We start from the raw sequence: 22362 nt of genomic DNA on the forward strand, positions 1-22362 counted from the left end.
TCTTTATTTTTTAGACTATGAATTCTGTATTCTGATTCTCCTATGCAGAGTGTTAAGCTACGTTACTTGCTTTTCCTATATTTTGGTTCATTTTGTGCAAATACCATGTTTGTTATTTTTCTTGGGAGAAGCAAAATAATTTAGCAACACTAATACTCATGTTCATATGAGACAGGCCCCAAAACATTTTTGTGTTTCACTGCATTCATAAGAATTTCTTTGATGGTTCAGAAACCAGAATCGTTAGTAAACTTGCTGAGAGTTGTTACTGAGAGTCAGCTAAGACTGTTAAAAGAATTTTTTGCCTTGTTGTGTTTTAATGTGGTAGAATGAAAAGGGAAAAGGTTTTGAAATTTTTAATATTTTCCTCTTGTCCTTCTGGCCCTTGCTCTGATGTTCTAGGTGCAATAGTAATAATATTTTGAGTGTTAAAAGTAAGAATTTTAGGTATGTTCTCTGTTTAAATGGCTTGGCCAATTCCTGATAAAGATATTTTACTAAATTGCCTAAGAACATAGAACGTAGAACTTTTGTGTCTCTCTCATCGTGTAACACAAATACAGTATTTTTAATCTGCTGGTTTTATTAAATAAAGTATTACTGCAACCACTATCAAAGAATGCTGAAGAACTATTATCAAGAGAAGAGTCTCTCTTACAGAGCGTAGGAAAGAATGAAAAAAAAAAAAGTAGGAAAGAAAAAAAAAAGTGCACATGATGAAATATTTCCCGCCTACAGTATTTCCCATCTGAGTGTTTACTCCAGTATTTTATAAGCAGCAGTAAAGTCAACTTAATAAATGAAGGTTTTAACTGTGATGTTTTAACTCTGTTCTCCATTATTCAGTACATTTTTCGTTGATGACTAAGGTTTTCAGTTTCAATTTTTCCATTTGAAATGCTTTAGAATTTTGATTTGTGGATGGTGACTGTTCAGCAAAATTAACTGTTTTGGGACCTTTATTTCTTTCCAGTAAGGCATTGACTTGTGATTCTTTGTATTTTAAAAATACAAATGAAGAATTAATTACATAGTATATGTGTACAGTCTTCATTTGAGAAACAGTCTTGGTGTTGTAATTTGGAAAGCTGCTTTATGATAGACTGGAGAGATCACTTCTGCTCATGGAAGGTGAATGGATGTATTTAGTCTTATTTTCCCGATAATGCCAAGTTTTCCATTTGTGCTGGAAATCATTGAATTCAAGGGCCACCGTAACAATGGTTGCCTCCAGCGTGAGGATTATACTACTGAACGTTAAAAAGGTTTCCTGCTTAGAATAAATACAGACAGGAAAGAATATAGCTAAATCTATTATGTCATCCTTGTTTTACAGAAGCCTTCCAGAGCCACTGATGACATACGAGTTGCATGGAGAATTCATCGTTCCCGCCAGTAAATATATGACTGTAGTTCAAATAGAAATCTTTTCTTATAGTACTGTTGTGGCCTTAGGAGCGTGCTGCAAATGCAATTTCAGAAAAATTCTTCAACCCAGTAAAAATATAGGAATAAGAAATAAAAAGTGTTTTAAAAATACATAGGTTTTAACCAGTGTTCAGTTCTAGTATGTGTCACATATGATGTATCTTTTGACAGACAAGTTTGTGACAGACTTAGCACAGTGCAATTTTTACTTTTATAGAAAAACTTTCGGATAGATGCTGTAAACATTCATTCTTATTATCTTAATTATATAATGATAAAAATTACTTACGTTGTGATTTTTTTTTTTTCTCCTTCCATTTTTATGAAGCTTAGTAAAAGAAGATACACTAATTCGGGCTCATTTGAATCCTTTAAAACACAGCTGCCTGACCCTTGTTTTCAGTGCTTTGTTAGCTCTCTATCCAGGCTGGCTTGAATATTCCTCATATATTAGTAGAAGAAAGGAAAGAGCAGACCAGATTACACTATGGCAGTTCAAATACAGACTTGGAGAAGACGCAACAGCATTTGTAGTTCAGCTGTATGGTATCTAATATACATGGAATTTTTTTGGAAGAGGATGGAGGGAAACTGTGTAAGAAAATTTTTGGCAACGTATCAAACAGATATTTAGCTGATTTTCTTTCCAGCCTGTAGCACTTCTGGCAAACTGTGGAAAGCAAAATTAAAACAAACTTTGAGACAATTGCTTTATCTTCTTTGGATTGCTGTAATGACTTTCCAGGACTGCAGAATGTGTTCACTTGTGGTCCTTAATTCAAAATGAGAATTAGCCCATGAAATTCATTGCCAAAGCACATCTTAGAGGCCAAGTGCTTAAACAAAATTCAACATACTTACCTAGATGGTGAGTCTACCCGTTTGTATTGGAAAGTGTTAAAATAATTTCTTGACCTATGAAGTTTTGCCAGCAGTTTCTCGCTTTGTTTTCCTTTCTTTATTTTATAGTCTCTTTCAATAAAGGAATTCAGTTGAAGTTACGTGTTTTAAATAGTGTAGTGTTCATAAGTAATGAACAGTTTTGTGGATAGGTTGATTTTATGTAGTGGGGAGGGAAATTTAATCAACATTGCAGATCTGAGTTACGGTATATTTAAAAATAGGTAGTCAGTGTTGTTTCCTATGTTGGCTATTAAAAACCAACAACACCGGGAATAGTAAGGAATATCCTTCTCTCTGAAACTATTGGAGGGGGGAAGCCAAAATTAAAAGGTTCTCATTTCAATTTTCTTTTCTTTGTACATATCAGTGTAGATTGAAACTATGTAAGCCTTGACTGTATCTTGTGATTAAGTTGCTTAGCCATTAGAGTTTGTGATTTCACATATATATAAAATAGTCTTGCTTTAAAGAAGGCTTATGTTTTTTCTGGCTGTCTGAATTTTGATTAGTTGACTAGAAGCTAAATGTTTTGCATTTTGGTAGCCTTTTTTCTTGCAATCTGTGCAGCAGTGTTTGCTGCAAAAGAATAAAAAAACCAACCCTAAAATCTGTAGCAATATGCAAAGAAAAAAACCGAAAGAAAAGTGTGTAGCAATATGCACTGAAGAAATATGGTGGTATTTTATATGAAATACACTTAACAATCGAAGTTGCCTTAGAGTAAAATGGGACGTGATGAGTGGTTCTGGTGTCAAAACTTCTTGCATTCAGAGTAGGTTCTAAATTTTTCTATGAACCTTGTACTAAGTATTATTATGTACAAGATAAAATACTTCCACTCCTTTCATTCTAACAATGACTGAGATGTAATTTTGTGATTTAATACAACTTTGAGAAATAGGAAGAGGGATTATTTTCATCTTTTACATATTCTTGTTTTCATCTGTGTATTAGTGAAACCTGTAGGGGCCAGAATTACTTCAATTCAACACGCAACACACAAAAATAGAAAGTTCCTTGCTTATTTTTACTTTATTTCTGTACTGTACTAGAGAGGGATGCTGTTGTTACTCAGGGCCCTTTATCATAGTAATCTCCCTCAGTAGTTTTTTTTTGCATGATTATTCTTCTGTGTCTTCAGTGGTCATTAGATTTTTCTCTTTCTGAACATATGAATCTTCTGCACGCATTGTCTTACGCGGTTTCCAGTGCAAGGTAGCATAAATGCAGTATTGTTAGCGGCATAGTACCAAAAAACTGAATTCTAATGATAAGGACAATCAGTTAATGATAATAAAGTAGTACAGTTCCACTCTGTGGCACCCAGTAACATCACTCCTCACCTTGCAGTATATTCATAAGCAGATGAGTCCAATGCAGCAGAACAATAACTGCATCTGTTGGTTTTTAAAAATAGATGAACAAAGGCATCCTTTTGCAGGTGGATTGAAAAATGAGTTCACAAAATAAGCAAATAAGCTGATAATTCTAGAACAAGATTACTTGTGAAAACAAAGCACATATGTTCAATATTGCTATGTTTGGAGATGCATAATTGGTGAAGCAAAGTGTGTGCAGTATGTTTCCATGCAGGGGTGGGAAAAGCTTTGTGTTTCTGTGGATTTTTTTTTTTTTTTTTTTAGTTTTTGACATAGTTACTTATTTCTGTGTCCGATAGAAAGTGGAAGTCCTGAATCTCGAGTTAATGCTGTTCACTTCTTGGTCCATAAACTCCCAGAAAAGAACAAAGAGATGCTGGAAATTTTGGTGAAACATTTAGCGAAGTAAGTGTTATGACCTGCTTTCCTACCTTGCCAGAACTCTTGTCCTTACCTTCATTTAACTACAAAGGGCCTTAGTTAAGTGTGGCTGGAGCTGAAGCCCATCTCGATGCTGTCATACACAATACCAAGAACCAAACGTGCAAAAGCAGACAAGACGTTTGACTCATGCTGTGTATATTTTGGCGGGAAAGGCAGAAATCTAATCCGTTAATGAAGCCATATAAGTATTTACTTTAGCAGTCCTGCCAGCATTTGAGGGTTTGATTGAAGTGAGAAAGGGAACATTATACTTTCTTTTCGCAAATTCTGGCAAAGTGAATAGTGGAGATCTGTTAGCAAATTTAAGTTGGTTTCACACTTGCCCTGGTCCAAGGCTAAGTGCATTTTATATATTTAGGTTCAGTAAGAGACTGCTTTTGTTTTTAAATTGCCAGTGGAAGAATGGCTTTTCTGTTTTCCAGAGCTCAGTAAGACTGTATTTGAAGAAACTTTGCACAAAACAAACTTCTAAAACATAGATTAAGGAAATGTAATGTTTTCATTTGTAGACTGCAGTTTCCAAGAGTAATGGAAATTTTTCATAACCTATTTCCTGTTTTTTCCTTCAATTCTTTTCAAAAAGTGTTTCAAAGCATGCCAAGAAGAATCTAATGACTGTGGCAAATCTAGGGGTAGTATTTGGACCAACCTTAATGAGGCCACAGGAAGAAACTGTAGCAGCCATCATGGACCTGAAGTTTCAGAATATCGTTGTTGAAATCCTGATAGAAAATCACGAGAAGGTAAGCTTTGACACATCCCTGCGTTTTTGAGCGTTGTCTAAAATGATCTGCTAGGATTAATGGGTAGTGTGGAGTTAAGTATGATGTTACAAATAGCTTAATTCTAAAGAATGTCCTCTATACAATGTACGCTTTTGACTGTTTATACTCGGTAAGTATTCGTGTTCATAGGTAAACTGACATTTCGGAATGCTATTTCCTGGCAATAGCAGTGCTTCTGTGTGTATAGTACATAAATAGATTTTCTTTATGTTATTTGCATATGTTTTTTTCTGAGCAAAAGTGATACAAGACCGGAAAAGAGAAAGCCCAGGCTCATTTTTTAGCTCTTCCATTAAGTACTTTGACCAGGGTCTGAATTAATTGTTCTGTGTCTTCATTTTGCTCAGAGTTCAGAGAGTAAAGAGACTTTACTATACTTTGAGTTTTATAGGTAAAAAGCATTACGAGAGAGCCAGGTGTTAACATTTCCTTTGTTTTCAGCTGAATGTGTGTTATTTTAAGCCTTTGTGTTTGGGGTAGTGCTGAAAATAGAAGTTGTTGCTACTGCTGTGGCAGCTGCCAGTTACTAAGGTGCCTTGCATGTAAAAGGCTCTGTCCAGAACATCACCACATGTAATCTGGGATCTGAAATGTAAAAAAAAAAAAAAAAAAAAAAAGTCCTTTACTAGTCTCTTTGTTTGGGTACTCCTTTGGGAATCCCTCATGTCTAAGCTGACTTCTGGAACTGGATGGATGAGGTACTTTGCCTGTACTGGGAGGATGGGCAGCATCTCCCTTGCTCTTATTGTCAAAAAAAGTGCTTCAGAAAAATTCCAGGATGTGCCTTTTCCTATCTTCTTTCTTAAGCACTCCAAGCATTGAAATAGTTATTTCTTTTAAAGGTTAACAGTGTTGAAATTGGCTATCTAAGTCAAGTCTTATCTACTCTAAATAATATCTGTCTCATGTTTTTCTGACAATGTAATTATGCTGCCTCCCTGAATGATACAGGCTGGGCAAAGCTGTTGGCATAGCTGTATCCACATGGTGGGTTTTGTTGGCTTAGTTGACTTAGGGTGTAATGCTGCCCTCACACACACATTGAGCAGATACGGTATTGTTCTGTTGGAAAAATACTGTGCTGCAGATGTGGCTCAAGTTCTAAGCGATAAATATTCCAAGAGCTGTAAGCCGTGCTATTCATGTTCGACCCTATAAATGAAGGTAAATCTTGCAGTAAGCTTATGATTTTGAAGCTATTGCAGTGACCACACAAATCTAAGAAAGTAGAGAGAGAGTGTGAGCAGAGCCAGGGTGTTCTGATAACATACGGAGGCTGAGGTTGAGTTATGCTTATTCAAGTCACTAGATCACCACAGATTGGCACCATCTTATTCTTATGCCAGCTCAGTCACGTCTTTGAAAACTGGACATCAATTTCACATTTGAAACATTAATTGTAGTGGCCTTTCTTGCTCCTCTGAAAAATGTAGAGAAGCAGGGAGTGGAAAGTACATCAAAATGATACTGCATCATTTTCCATAATTCCTTGTTTTTATGCCTTCTTTAGAACTAGAAGGCTGTAATTTTTTTTAAGGGATTTCTGTCATTTGACTGTCATTTCTAACAGTGAACTTGCCATCAGTGGTCTGCCTGCAGCAACCTCTCCCACGCTAGAGCTGCTTCCAAGATGGAAGGAAGACCCAAGTGTGACCTCTGTGTATTTATAGCAAAGGCAATGGAGAGGTGTGTGTTAAGGCATTACAAAAATTGTATAGCTGAATTGAATATGTTGCTTTTACAAGTGAGCCTTCTTCATTTAGGGCAGACCAAGGACCTACTTTTAATGGCAAGCAGGCTTATTGTCAGTCTAACATTCATTTTATGTTGTTGTTTTGAATTTCTGTGCATTTCAGACTTCCTAAGAGTCTTGTGTTAGGTATTTTTATTTATAGCCCTCGTGAAGTCCTAGGAAAAGTCACCAGCTGTGGGTTAACATACTTTCAAATATTTCATTCACTACTCCGCCTCTGCTAATTTTTAGCAGCTTATGCTAATAGAAGTGAAGTTTGGAATTGTAGAAGAGTGGTGGAGTCAAAATGGAGGTACACTGACACAAACAAACTTGAAGCAAAATTTCACACTTCATGCATATGTAATATATGGCTCTGGCGGACTGCAGAGAGGCATTTCTTTTCCCCTATAGCAAATGAAATGACTAGCAAACTTACAAACTGTAGAAGCAATAGCCATCAACGTTTCTGGTTTAAATACAGTAACTTGGTAGGCCAAATGGTGAAAAAGTGTTACGATTCTTCAAATATTTTTAAATTCTATCAGTGTTCATTATGTCTTGTGCAGATAGCTTTACTGAAGGAGATCCACAATTCATTTTTAGGAGGAGGCACAATTAATTGGGTTAATAGTTTTGACATCCTGGTTGCGGTCATTCCACTCTCATCACTCTGCTGAGTCCTAATTAGAGAATTTCTGTGCATTTTGTGTGTGGAAACCTGGATATGGGGACTTGCCCTGAGATAAGAATATCATGCTTAGTGGCTAAACTGTTTTGGTTTCTTTTTTTTTTTAAAAGCTTTGTTGATATGTACATTTATTTCGTGCTAGCTAGAAACCAGTTCATACCACTTTCACCTTGTTTACAGGCTGCATGCATATTTCCAAACCATGGCTGTGAACCAATTATTGTAGGTTGAGGAGGGGATGTTTTGCAAAATCAGACCAATGCTGAGACTTGAATGCTGGAACTAGACTGTGCAGCCTGATGTGTCGCTTAACTGGCAGTAGAATTGCACAGTGATTAAGACTAGAAGGAGGATAGAAGAGCATTAGGGAAATAATTATTTAGCTTTTGTTCTTGTCAGTTATGGATAAGTCTCTTCCAGGCAGAGTATTTCTCAGTGTCCAGTCAGATGATGAGCTCTGGAAGCAGATCTCTATTTTGAAAGAAAAAGCCAAAACCAGGCCCAAGGTCAGACAGTATTTTACCCAGGACTCTCAGAACTGTGTGCTGTGGAAGGGAGGCCACTCCAGAGGAAAGTGAGACCTGTGAATTGTCTTGCTTGCTTTTGTCATATGGCTGTAGGGGAAGGCCAGCCGGATGTGCCAGGCAAAGAAGGAGCATGTTCAGGTTTGATATTAAGTGACCTCTCCACAGTTTTGCCTGGAATTGCCGTGTATTGTGCTGACTGGGCTGCGTGCACCAGCACTCTTGTTTCCCTTTGCTTTGCAGGTCTTTAAGGTTGGTGTAATTTCATACTTGGCTGTCTTGTCCCCTTCTCCCTTGCCTTATCTGTGTGGTCTCCCTTGATTTCCATGTCCCATATCCTTTCCTTCACTAAAAAAATCGTCAAGAAATTCATGTTTGTGGCTCATCGTTGTGTTAATTTTGCTTTGAAGCTATACCTGTCCTTGGTGTTCCTTTTCTTGAGGTAACAAACTCAGGAGCTGACTGCAGCTGGGCTTCTACAATGCCTGGAACAATCTTTGCTTGGCCTTTAGGTAATCCTCTGATGAAAACTGGTAGTCAACTTGGACGCGAAAAAAATGTTTTGATTTCTCTTCTCCTCCCCCAAATGAGATTCAAGGGTATAAATTAATTTTTCTTCCCAAGGGTTTCACAGACTGGAAATCTTGGACATCTCAGCTCTTCTGGTCTTTCTTTCTGACTTGTGGTGAGGAAGAAGGGCAGTCCACTCCACGGCAGCATGAAGAGCATGCACGTGTTCATCTTGCTGTTTGTTATAATGTTTTGGCATCTTGTTGGAATGAATGTCACTATTCAAAGGGCTTATTTATTTGCCATTTAGAGATGCCTCAGTGGTAATGTGAGCCATTTTGGTTTCTCAATTCCCTGAACATTATTTTAAGAGGGGGGAAAAAAAAACCCCAACAACCCAGGATAAAAAAAGAAGGCTAAGAAATGAAAGAAGATGAGGGAGGAGGTTGGAATAAAAATCTCAGTGGGACTGGAATATTTAAACCAGCATATGGGGGAGGAAAGAATAGTGAGTACAAATAGCAAGATTGCAAAAACAGAAAGAAGATGAAAATTACAGTGAAAGAAAATTAGAAGAAAAAAAGAGAGGGGCTAGACAGAAGTCCCTTATGGAGGCTGGGAAGCCAGAGTCTGCTGAAAGGGAATAGGCATGGTAAAAGATACCTTTTTCTAGAATTCAGACAACCTATGCACAAAATTATCTCAAAGGTGTTCATTCTGAAAAATTCAGTAGTTCCTATATATGACAGATACTGTTTTCACTTGTTTTCTGTATTAATCTTTTTATAAAAGGCAAAGATTTTACATACTTTAGACAAAGTATGTCTTTGTTTTAGCTTTGTTTTGTTCAAAACAGTTCTATGGAGAAATCTTTTTTTAATGACACATAGATTTTAATTTTTCTTCCTTCAGGCACTTTTATGTTTGGGGTTTTTTTAAACTAAAGGGAAGAGAAGAATTTAATACTACTGAGCTCTTAAGCCAACATCAACTTCATGTAGTAATACTTGGAAAATCTTTAGCCTTAAAACATTACAGTGCGTAATACATGTGATATTTGTGAGGCAGAAGGAATGGAAGCAGGTGAAGTCAGTTGTTTGAGAGTATGAAGTGGCACAGTGAGGTGTGGTGTGTGTCTCCACTTGGCAATCACTGCAATGTTAAAGCAGTTCTGTTGCAGGTAAATGCTTTAGGGCACAGTGGCCTTGCCATCATCTAAACAAAGACTGTTTTTTGACAACACAGCAGATCTTTTGAAGTCCTGGTAAAGGGACATGTGAGAAATACTAAAGAGGGCTTGTTTCAGCTGTTGTGTTGCTTTGCCTTTGGCTGCAATGGAAGACCAAGAAGCAATGCATTGTAATTGTGGTGGTTTGCTGTGGTGTAGCAATTTGAAACCTCCTCAAGCTGAATGTTTCTCAAGTCAGTAAGCATTTGACAGGGGGGGGTGGTGGTGGTGGTGGTGGTGGTGTTACATTAAGGTACCTTCATTTGGGCAGAGTTTGCAAAGAAACACATGAGCTTCAGTTCAGAAGGTATTCGGCATGTGCTTAACTTTAACCATGTAACTAATCAGAAGTGTCTGTCATTGAAACTATTCCTGAACTTAATTCAAATTACATGCCTTAATGATTGGCTGAATATAAAGCAGAAAGGGCAGCAGGCACAACAAAGAAATTCGTCATAGTTTTTGGTAGAAGTCAAGCAGCTCTTTCATTCCACTGTAGTGTGTGCAAACTCTTTAAACCCTTTCTGTGCCCTGTGGCTAGCAGACAGCCCTTCCATGTGAAGACACATGCACATGGTGTGGTACATTGACTGCAAAAATCTTTTTTTTGTTTGTTTGTTTAAAATACTACAGTTTTCTAAATCTGAAGTAGTTTATACATAGTAAGAAGACTGTATATCAAATCTCCACTCACGTTTGTGACTGCAGTTGATGACATTAAAAGGAACTGAGTCTGGATCAATACCTGGATTGGTATGCTGTTAGACTGCTCCAGAAGAAACAAAACACGTACTGTGAGTAATCATATTAGATTAAAAAAGAAAATCAAAACAGAAGTCATGTTCTCACGGATAAAAGCGGTCTGCTGAGATGCACTACAAATACATGGCACGTGCAAATAATACGGACACAGACTTCTGCCTTCTTGATTTCCCTACGTTATTTCCAGTTATTTTGGGGAAACTTCCCTCAACTTTGTATGAAATTTCCATGTGATACAGATCTCATCTTCCACTGCCAACAGGCAAGTTCTGTAGGTAAACAGAAATGAGAGAGTAGAATTTAGTTGACTAATATTTGCTTCAGTCTTGATGGTCAGGGTGTTGTCCTTGCATGCGTGGAGGAGGAGGCAAGGGAGAAGCCCTTATGGAGAATGCTAAAATGGATGTTCTTAAATAAAACTTTGTTAGTCAAAGAAAACATTCTGTGAAATGCTGCAGGGGGCAAAAGCTGTTGTGCTCCTCAAGAGTTCCAGTAGTAAATTCCTATGCAGAAACTGTGTGACATAAAAATTGTACTTTATTGCAGCCTTCAATGGTAAGTGAAGTATTAATTTACAAACCTTTTTTTCTTTATATTGGCTAAACTGACCTGAATGCCGTCCTGTCTGATCATTGCTAATGGATAATGGTACAGTATGTGCTCGTGTTTTCGTACATACTCTTCAGAATTCTAGTAAGCTTTTGCCTTACCAGAGAGGTTAGTGTATTCCAAACCATTTAACAGATTTTTGAATAAATAATATGTGGCAGTCAGCTGGTAGTACTTTATTTCCCATGTTTTCGTGTGCATGCCATTTACACTAATGAAGCGTCAGTACTTCATTGCAGAGGGTGCTGGACATACAAATGAAAAATATGTTCTTTCCCTCCAAAGACCCTACAGTCATTATGTAAGATAAAAAAATGTATTTTAACAAAAACAAAGACCAAAAAATATTGTGTAAAGCAATGGTGATATAAATCCTTGTAATGGCAGCAGGGAATTCTGTGAAGAGTAGAATACTGGTGAGGCTGCATGGTTGGGTACAGTTGGAACAGTGTCATTTGCAAAGATCTTGATATTTCATTCTGATGCTTTGTACAATGGCAATGTGGTAGGGGGTCAAATGTAGGTTTTTATTCTCAATATATAATTCTTTATATTTCTGTTCATAAATTCTGTAGAAAACTAGGTGTGACATACATATTTATTTGTATTTGTGTGTATGTGTATAAAAGTTAGTACATGTATATTTATTACAAATGAAGGGGAGATCCTGTTTACCTGTGGTGTGTTTGGCCACGGTTGTTGCTTTTGCTGGCTCCTGACATAGGTTTGTAAGTGCCGCCTTTTATCTCGGGACTTCTCACACTCTTTGCAAGAGAAAATATGTGCAAACATTCTCCTTCTGCATTATTTTCCATTTAGTAACTAGGAGTATGTTATGTTTAAGAAAGCTAGGTAATTAGATTGAGTATTTAATCTTTTAATTTGAAAGCCTTTTTTTGTTGTTGTTATTTTAAGTATTTCCTGTAACTAAACAAGACACACAAAGCTATTATGTGTAACTGTAATAGGGAAGGACAACCTTTTTAAAATACTCTCCTTGGTGTGACTTACAGTAGGTGATCATAGAAGAGAAGGTGAATCTGCTGTTTCTGCTGGTGCAGTGGACAAATGTGTAGGTATTTCAAGCCCGGTATATGGTTAACTCTCTCATTTCCTTCAATGAATAAAATGGATTGGTCGATAGCAGTGAATGTGCTGCTATCAGGAGCGTTCTTCTCATGAATTGTTAAAAGGTGGAGCAAGATGTGATACGGTGGAAGCTGCAGTCTTTGTATCAGGAGTGCTACTTTTAGAAAAGCTGAGTCAACAAACTCATAATTCGCAAGCGATCAAAGGACACACGTTTTTAACCTTGGTATGTTTTTTTTTTCTTTCACCCTTTCACAGCTGTCCTCCACACTGTAATGTCATGTTTTACAGGCTATGTTTAGTTTCTTTATTAAAACTCAAACGTGAACTATGTTGTTCAAGGTAGTCAGGCCAAATGAGTGGCTATTAGGGTCCACAGATACATCAGGTTTGTCTGAAAATCCCCTCAGTTCTTTAGTCATGCTCGTAGTTTGCAGTTTGTCCAGAGCTCTAGTTCCTTTTGCATTAAGAGGAGCAGACAGCACATATTCCAATTTTAGTATGAGATCGAGACTCACAGTGTCCACAAATCCCTAAAAGCAGTGTTTCCATTTGGTTATGGATAGTCAGGCTGCTAGGCAGATGGTCTCAACAAATGATATCTTTCCAATGAAGAAAAGGCTGTCTTGGATAGATTGATTGATTGATTTATTTATAGAGCTTTGTGGTTTGGCTCACAGCCAAGGATGTTTCCTGTTTCTAGTTTTGACTTACACCCGGTTACTTTTCAGGCTGCATTCTCTGTTGCACTGTAACTAGTGTGCCAGGCAACATCAAGAGCATTATTGATGCTTTCTGGTTGGTGGCCCTCTAGAGGCTTAGCTTCAGATATCTTTCAACTCTTGATCTGATTCTATATTTGAAAAAAAAAAAAAAATAAAAAAAAAATTGTGAATATTGAATAAGGGTGTTCTGTGGTTTGTAGTGGAATTCAAGCCTCAAAATCCAAAGCCTCAGAAAATCTGCATCCTGTGCAATCTCACAGAAGCTAGTGCCCAGCAGATCATATTTTACAGCATATAGATGCTGAAGCGCAAAAGTCAGGATAAGTACTTCGTGGCAGGCTCACCTGTATTGGAGTGGACACGATGGTAACCTTGGGGAGGTAAGTTACTGAAGGATTCTAACTGAGTTGTTGATAATTTTTATTGAAGGTTTTGTAAACATTTTTCAGAAATATTAATATGATTTTTAGAAATAATCAACTTTATCACATTTTGTACACTGAACACAGATTCTGTTTAGATGTCACGAATTTCTAGTGCATGCATTTTATATTTGTTGACTAAAACCAGAAATGAAACAGGTTGATCTAACATTGTCCATAGTAAAGTAAAATGCAAAAAAGTAAGAAACCACAGTAACAAAGGATCATTTTTTAAAGATTTTGGTACACTAGAAATTTTATAAAATTATTAGAATTGGTGCATAAATTAGTTTTGAAATAAAATGTCTGTTCTGGCTCTCTAGAAGTTGATCTTTTTCTAATTTCTATTGTGATGAAACTTTTAATAGCTCCAGTTAGCTCCTGCAATCCCTTCAAGTAGGACCAAAATAAAAAATCTAGAACTGTTTGTCTTATGTGTGTTTTACTGTTAAAAAATGGATTACAGTTAGTGTACAATTAGTGCCTAGTGGTTACGATTAGTGGCTGAGCTACTGCAATGTATTTTAAGATCCTTATTTTCACCTTGCACTTCTTAAAATGCTTATATCTACAGTAAAGTTATAACTTGACATAAAAACATGGTTGCTTTATGTTTGCAGAAAATGGGAAAAAGAATGGCACAACCACTGTCTTCATTATCTTAAGAGGAAAAAAAAATAATCCTAGAAAGTCTATTGGGGTAAGAGCACACTGTGAACCACTAAGACAGCTGGCCTCTTTTTTTGAGCGTTTTTATCTCCAATATAAATACATGTTTTTTGTTTCTGTGCAGGTTGCTGGATCTAACCTGAATTGGGTTTGCTTTACATTGAAGAAAAGCTAAGTTGAGGAAAGACCATGGTGATGATAAGTTTCTCTTGCACTATCCCATTAGCTACTAATTTATAAAAAATTCTTTGAAAGCATATATTATAGCTAATTATCATGGAAATGCAAAGAGTACCATAGCCATAAAATGTGTAAGGGCAGAGTAGTATTATGTGGCCTAGGTGGATGGCGTTTTATATTGTTCAATAAACATTAGCTGAGGTGCCTGTGTGTGGGTTTTTTTATTTACCAACTGCAAATCAAGTATGTATTGAAGGGAAATTACGCAAATAAAAACTTGTACTGATGTTGTTCTTGTCTTGAAAAATAACTGTCCTCCAAAAAATATGATTGTAGTCGTGGCGGCTATAACACTAGCTGAATTTCAAAGAATTTGGAATGACCTTGCAGGTTGTAGCATCCTTTGCATTAGACAGCGACTTCTGGTACTGATTCTTGTTCACGTATTCAAAGGAAATCGATGCATGTTCTGTGTGGTAGGTGTTATGAGGGTGAATGGGGGTTTTGTCTTGCAACAAAATCATGGCACAGCTTTAAGCTGTTAATTACTTTTTATAGGTTTATCCTCATTAGCTCTATCACTAAGCCTCCAGTTTTTTTTCCCCTCTTTTTCATCCCACTGTGTCCTTGCTGTTTGCCTCCCACTGATTTTTAGAGGAAATTTTAATTACCCCAGTGATACAAAGCAGACAGAGATGACCTGATGTCTGGGTCTTTTCCTAAAGTGATTCCTGGCAAACATACTGAAATTCATTAATTAGTTCTGCTTGAGACCAGAAAGAACAGATCAGTATTCTCTTGTAGCAGCAGAATCTAATCTACATTTCTATGTGCAACTATACATCTAGTCATAAACTCATGTAATAGGCCAGGTTAAATCCTCCCAGCCATGGGTTTTTTGAATTTCTGAAATTGGCTCTAGTAAGAGCTCAGGATCTAGAGTCCAACACTGTTGTTGCAGATTAAGGGGAACCTGGCAAAATTCCTTGGGCTGCTTCCATGTGGATCTGCTGGTAGAATACAGTATGATAATATGTTGAATTTGGCTCATTACTCTCAAGAAATGCTTCCATAGACTTTGTGGGACACAGATTTAGGAATTGGAATGGTTGTATGTAGGGATGGTCTTGGGCTCACTGCTCTAGACAGAGCTGTTATTAGCAGTGTATATCCAGGATGGTTTGTGGTTTGTTTAGCCTTGTAAAGTATCCATTTTGTACTATTGCATAGAGAGAAATAGGTCAAACATACCAGTGTTTTAAATTGCTCGACAAGAGTCTAATCTTTCTTGTTGTAACTTTTACACTGCAGGCTTGAAGGCTGATCCACCACTTAAGTCAGTGTGCGCTTTCAAATTCTGCTTTCATGTCAGATCAGACCTAAACAACCTTTTAAAATACTGGACTAACTGGGATAGCACTGATAACAGTTTGATTTGTTGCTTGATAAAATTTGAGTGCTACATGTGTTAATCTTCCCCATATGTAAATTGTTTCACTTAGCCTCTGAGTTTGCCCCCAAGTAGGTCAATAGCAGGATGCCAGTGCTTTTGAGAACTAAATCGTAGAAAACTGGTATTCTATAAATCTAAGGCAGTTTGGCCACAGTCTCAGTTGTGTGACACTGGACGTGGCTGTGAAGTCCTTAAACTTTGAGGTTGGTTTAGTACATTTTATTGCTTCTTGAATGAGGTAATTCAATGAGCAGATTTCATTCTTGTCTTTATTCAGGCATTAGCCTAAGCTGTGGTAACTTCTGTAATCCAGATGAGTGATGGTGGTAAAGCTTTTACTTGAAGGGAGGCTTTTTTTGGAGTAGCAAAGAGATCTTCTGTTAAATAGCATGCTCCAATCCTATTCTTCCATGGGAGGGTTTCCATTCAATTGGATATGTGTGGTTCCCTTACCATGCATCTGATGACAACAGTTCGCAGTGCAAGAAGATACTCTGACATTTAGTCAGGTGTGGTCTCGTGCTGTTGTGCAAGTCAGTCAAAACACAACAATGTTAGTACCATTTCAGGTGCTCACATTGTGTGTGTATGATTTTGAATTCCATCTTCAGTGCGTATGCAGTGTGCTTCTGACAACAGGTCACTCACAGCAGGCATCTTTTATTAGCTGTGAAACATTTATAGTTCAATGGTATTTAAATAATTAATAAGGCTAGAAGCAAATTTGAATAAAACTAAAACCTGTCCTGGTTTCAGCTGGGATAGAATTAATTTTCTTCCTAGTAGCTGGTACAGTGCTATGTTTTGAGTTAGGTATGAGAAGAATGTTGATAACACTGATGCTTTCAGTTGTTGCTAAGTAATGTTTAGTCTAAAGTCAAGGATTTTTCAGCTTCTCATGCCCAGCCAGCAAGAAGGCTGGAGGGGCACAAGAAGCTGGGAGGGGACACAGCCAGGGCAGCTGACCCAAACTGGCCAAGGGGGTATTCCATACCATGGGATGTCAGATCGAGTATATAAATTGGGGGGAGTGGGGGTGGGAGGATCGCCGCTCGGGAACTAACTGGGCATCGTTGGTGGGTGGTGAGCAATTGCACTGTGCATCACTTGTATATTCCAATCCTTTTGTTATTACTGTTGCCATTTTATTAGTGTTATCATTATCAGTTTCTTCTTTTCTGTTCTATTAAACTGTTCTTATCTCAACCCACGAGTTTTACTTTTCTTTCCCGATTCTCTCCCCCATCCCACTGAGGAGAGGGGAAGTCAGTGAGCGGCTGCGTGGTACTTAGTTGCTGGCTGGTGTTAAACCGTGACAAAACCAAAAAACTTTTCTCCCCACAACTGAAATAAAGCATGTTTCCATCCCCCCTTTCTCAGGCAGACATTACAATGCTTCTGTCAGCGCAGCAGACAAATATCCATTAAGGCGTGATGAAAAGTACTTGTCTATTTAAGTGGAAATAAAGCAAGAAAGAGAAGCTGAATGCTGTATGTGCACTTCTTAGGGCAGAGGTTGACCTGTTTGCTTTTCAGATGCTCACCTTTGCAAAACTGTAGTATGAGTTGTAGCTTTGGCCGGCAACAGAAAGAGATTTCTGCTGCTGAAAAAGCAGGTCTAGTTATGGATGGGCTGTACTGGATTTTATTTTCCTGATGAAAAGACAAAAAGAAAATACCAAAATAGGGATGAAGACAAATATGAGCTGCTTGAAAGAGCAAAAATGACCCCAAATATACTTTTTCATGCAACACAGGAGGGCAAGATGTTTCCTGTTTCTTTTATATAAAAAAAAAAATCCTAGTGCTCTTTCTAGTGGTGGTTGTGCGTGTGGTTTTCTGGGGTTGGTTTTTTTTGTTTGTTTGTTTGCTTTTGTGTGTGTCAGAATCCTGCAGGGCAACTCGTGATACTTGATGATTTCATTGCTGAATATGACAATTAGTCTCAATTTGCTCTGCCTGGGTAAATTTGCTCTGCAGATAGTCAAGAGGTTGTATTTTGTCTAGTTCATATCTAAATACTTTCAGGAATCCCTTTCTTCTCTGTGGAGACAGATATTGAATGGGGGCACAGGTTAAAAAGTGCTACAGCTTGTAACATTGCATCAGAGGAACGTGGGAGCGAGAGGATGGAGTTTGTGTGGACCCTTGCCCTGGTCCCAGTGAGTGTGGAGAACAGATGGCCTCGTGCTACCCAGGAGCTCTCTTCTCCCTAGAATGCAATATAATACTGCTTGCTGACCTTATCCCAGAAATGCAGCTTCCCTACCAATCTGTTGTAACAAGAGGTCGAGGGCAGAATGAGGTAAAATAGGGGATGGGCCTGATGCCTGCCTGAGTGTCTTGTCTGCAGAAGGAAACTTGACTGCCTGCCATCAGCCCAGCGCTGTGACTGGGTAGCACTGGGTTGCACTGAGCGGCGCTGTTGGGAAACATTCGTGCACAGCTCTGCCACTAAAAAAATTAAAAGTAGAGGTGATATGCTTATCCTGACAGTGAAAGAGAGGACTCAGTACCCCTAACTTTTGTTTTATTAGAGGAGAGAGAACGCTTCTGGGCAGCTCATGACTACCTGCCGCCAGTATCGCTATGAAGTTAGGTAGCATGTGCTGGGCTGCCACTGTTTGAAGTGTGACTTCACTGCTTTCTTATTTCTCCTGTGTATTGTAAAGGGGGTTTTCCCCCATAAAACAGAACAAACCACCCTTTTTTTAACATCGCATAGCTACTTGCAGTTAGAAATCTACTTGGATTCATACCTGTCTCCAGTTCATTATCCTGTTGCCTGTCTGGCACTGAGTACTATTGAGTAAGGATCGCTTTTATGGTTTTCTTCATTGTGTTTTGCTTTTGTGACTCTCTTAGTTTCTTATGCTAATACTTTTAGAAGAGTATATTGAAATATTTGTGAGAGACGAGGAAAAAACACCTAAGAACTCTACTGCAACCTGTGCAAGTCACCTAAATGCATACAAGAAAGCTCATTTCTCATGAAGTACTCCTGGGGAATACTTCTTCTCACCATCATTAATTTCAGCGGAGATGCGTGGCTAAGGCTGTACAAATAAACACAGCTGCGGAATGTGACATAGTAAACAACATGCTGAAACCTCTTGGCAGAGAGTTATTTATCAGAGAGCCCAAATGCACCACTTAGTCCACGGAAAAGATGGCATTTAAAGTTTTGGTACTTTTGAATTTTTCAGAAGCAAATATTTATCTCTAAAACTGCTCAATCTAGCCTTGTATTTACACATAAGGGGGCAGTGTGGTACTGTTAGCCAAGTGCCATGTAGGTGGTGCACATTAGATTTCATTATTATATGTTGCATCATGTTTTAAGAATTGGCTTTAGCACCCTGAGCACAATTAGAGCTTTGTCACTGTCTGAGAGTGCTGCTGTGTCTGTACTGGGGAGAACCAGGTTGGACTGTTTCCTTTCTTCTTGATAAACATTTTGTTTTTAGAGAGTTCCTTGCACTATTTTGGCGCGCTCTCGTAATCCCTTGTTCACAGGCATGTGAAGGAGTGGGAGCCAGTTTTCTTAACACTGGTATGGGGAAGTTCAAATTGCATCATTTTGCCTCCCGCACAGCAACATTCACTTATTGGGAATAAACTCCAGTGGAGCTTTCCTTTGCACACTATATATAGGCTTCTGGCCCACTGCTGCCCGGTTTTGGCAATATGATCATTCTTCCACAGTTTTCATGGAAAATGGTGTTTCTGATTATTTTGTACCAGCTCAGTCTTCTACCTGCCAGTATGAGAGTGATGATTAAGTGGCTGTAAGCCAGTATATATGTGGGTTCTTGGGTCATCTTATTTCTACACATGTTAATATTCAGGATTAACAGGCCAGGATGTGATGGCACGTAGCGTTTCTTATACTTTTAACATGATGTCCTGAGCGCCGTACCACAGGACGCTTACGGCATTTTTCTCACCTGTAGAGTAGCCTGGCTGGCTTTTAGCTTCATGCTGCACCTGACATGGACTGTAATAATCCAAAAATGTGTTATCTGTGGTGTCTCTTTATACTTTCTGCATGAATTTCTGCTTCATAAAAAGCTTCTCTTTGAAGATTCATGTCAGTCTCCTCTTTATAATATTTCCTATACAGATACATGGCAATGTAAAGTTGCAGAGTAAAAGAACACCATATACTGTTTCATTATATCTTGTTATATTACCATGTTGCATTGCTGTAAGGTGCTGTACAGACACAGGGCTTTTCTTGTACAGCTGCTGCTTGTGTTTTTCTTTATCTGCTGGTTTGTCTTTGATGAAGTACATAGTAAACTAATTTGTTCATGTGAATCTGCCATCATCACTTGTAAAAGGCTGCTGTTAAATTGTACATCAGCATACTGATAATTTTCTAGAAGTAAATCAGCATCATTAGACTGCACCCTGTATGTGACAGTTAAAGTAGAAATGCTGCGAGGTTGAGCAAATCTGCATTGCTGGTTAATCCAGAGAGAAATGACATGGTATTTTGTATGAAGTGACAATATGCTAATGGTCATGACTCAAAAGATAAAATGATGACAAGAAATGCAATCCTTTTTATATGCGTCTTTGTGAATATCATAATTTAATATAAATGTGACTCCATATGTAATAGTTAACTGAAAAAATTCTCTGGTATGTTACTATGGTATTTTTCACTAAAAATCCCTCCCCTCAAAATTTTCCCCTTGCTCTCTTCAAAAGTATGTTTGTTTTTTAAAAATGGCTGATTTAAAATGGGTGTTCTGGCAAAATTATAGGTCCTAGCTAAAGCTATAAAGCTTTCTGGTTACTGGTTCATAAAGTTAGTTTCCCCCTTTTTCCCCTTCCCCTCCATCCTAGCTGGCAAGCATGGCTGCAAATATTTTGTCTTTGGATTAACTGATTTGCAGCTCGGTTAATGTGTAGACAGTGCTCTTGCTTATTTTCATATTATATTTATTTATTTATTTATCTTAAAAGCACTCATTAAAAACCCACAGCATACTCCCAAACTTGAAGGAATGGATTTTTGGCTCTTGCCTGCTTTGAATGAAATCCAAAACAAATGTTGTTTGATAATGGTTTACAGTTGCATTACACAGGTTGCTCTTCATGATAAATAATTAACACCCTTTGTGTTCTTGATTGCAGATTTTCAAAACCCTGCCTGATGCCACTTTCCCTGAGCCAATCGCAATGTCAGTATCTCCTCCAAATGCCCCACCAAGGCAGTCAAGAAGACAAGGACAACGTATTAAGAGGCCTCTGGCTGTTTACAATCTTTGTCTTGAGCTGGATGATGGTAAGACGTTAGTAGTAATTTCAGTCTTTGCAGCAGATGGGCTGTGTATCCTATCTTCAGTAGGTGTTTTCATGTCAAGTTTCATTTGTATACGTGTGTGCATGCACATGCATGCTCGTTTAATTGTTTTGGAACATGTAAAGAAGCAAGGAGAGCTACAGAGAAAGGAGAGCATAGAGAGCACTGTCCTGTGACATATGTTTAAAAGTATGATGAAGTGTCTTAAATATGCTTTTTTCCCTCTAAAAAAGAAGCAGCTCCTGTTTCTTTGGGGAAATCTCTTTGACCTCTACTGAAGATTACACAGCCATAAGATAAATGGAGAGAGAACTAAAATTAAAGCAAATCTTTTATGAGAAGAGCTAATGCACTCTACAGTTAAATTCATCTGGATTAAAGGCTCAGGTCAGCACTGCACTAGAGAATACTACTACTTCACTTGAATCTTTAATACCTTCATGTAACTAGCAGTAAATACTTCTAAACTTGCCTTACTGTTGAGAAGCAAAAAAAAAATGATAATCTTGCTTTTTCATGGAGTCTGCCGTAGCAACATACAGTGAGGCAAAGGGTGTATAACATCTTATATATTCTGACTGTTGGCCAGAAACATAATCATTTTCCTGAAATTTCATTGCTTGGGGGTACGTACAGTACTGAGAAGGCAAGTCAGGGCTCATTTTGTGTTACAGATTTTCTCCACCCTATTCCCTTTTTCCCTCTTAATGTTGTTAGTCAATTGTCTTTTCACATGAAGAATCATAAGATCAGGGCACAAAGTCCAGTTATCAGCAAGTGAAAATAAACAGGAAGATTTTGAACTCTACTTAAGTAGTATGAGATTCACTGATGAACTGTCATTAAATCAGTGGTCAACAGTGGTTGATTTCTTAAGGAAAAAGCACAAATACCTACAACAGCTGTTAACTGCAGGTTTTAGAAATAAACTCAGGGCTGTTTATTGTCTCAAAGCCTGTTTTACAAAGAGTCTGCAAGAAATTCAGCATGCCTGTCATCAGATTTAATTCACCAGAGAGATGTATAATCTCTTTGCCTTTCCTTTCTTGCATCAAATATGAAACTAAATGACTTGACTAGAAGGTGTTTAAGGTGCATCTATTTAAAAAGCTTAAGCTGTGTTAATTTGAATAATATGCTACCAAAAGCTAAGAAAGCTGTTGAGCTATGTCTGCAATAATAAATTATCCTCATCTGAAAAATAAAACAAAATTGAAGCCACTCATAGAGTTGTGAAGCCACTCACAGAGTTGTTTACATCTAATTTTGAATGCGAATCCCAGCAGGTCACAACAAGTACCACAACTTCTCCAATCCCATGCTGCAAGGTGTGCACTGAGGACCTGACCTTGACCCTAACGCAGTAGACAGAAAGTATTTGGTGGATTATTTTTATTGTAAGATCCAAAAATACAGTGGTACCGTTGCAAACTTATAAACGTTTAATTTCTCCTAAATACAGTCCGTATTTTTGTCTAATTTGGGCATCTCAACAAAGAGAAAAACTGGGATTGT

General features: G+C 37.8%; 1 protein-coding gene across 1 annotated transcript in view; it reads left to right on the top strand.

The window, feature by feature from the left end:
- ARHGAP10 (Rho GTPase activating protein 10) overlaps positions 1-22362 on the top strand; it is a 153481-nt gene that overhangs the window by 91647 nt on the left and 39472 nt on the right. Inside the window, exons 16-19 of the mRNA XM_010576113.1 lie at positions 1337-1395; positions 4010-4115; positions 4738-4897; positions 20679-20829. Of these exons, the coding sequence (XP_010574415.1) occupies positions 1337-1395; positions 4010-4115; positions 4738-4897; positions 20679-20829 (476 nt within the window). The remainder of the gene's footprint in view (positions 1-1336; positions 1396-4009; positions 4116-4737; positions 4898-20678; positions 20830-22362) is intronic.

The sequence above is a fragment of the Haliaeetus leucocephalus genome, unplaced genomic scaffold, assembly GCF_000737465.1.
Source record: "Haliaeetus leucocephalus isolate CR32 unplaced genomic scaffold, Haliaeetus_leucocephalus-4.0 Scaffold21, whole genome shotgun sequence".
Taxonomy (NCBI): Eukaryota; Metazoa; Chordata; class Aves; order Accipitriformes; family Accipitridae; genus Haliaeetus; species Haliaeetus leucocephalus.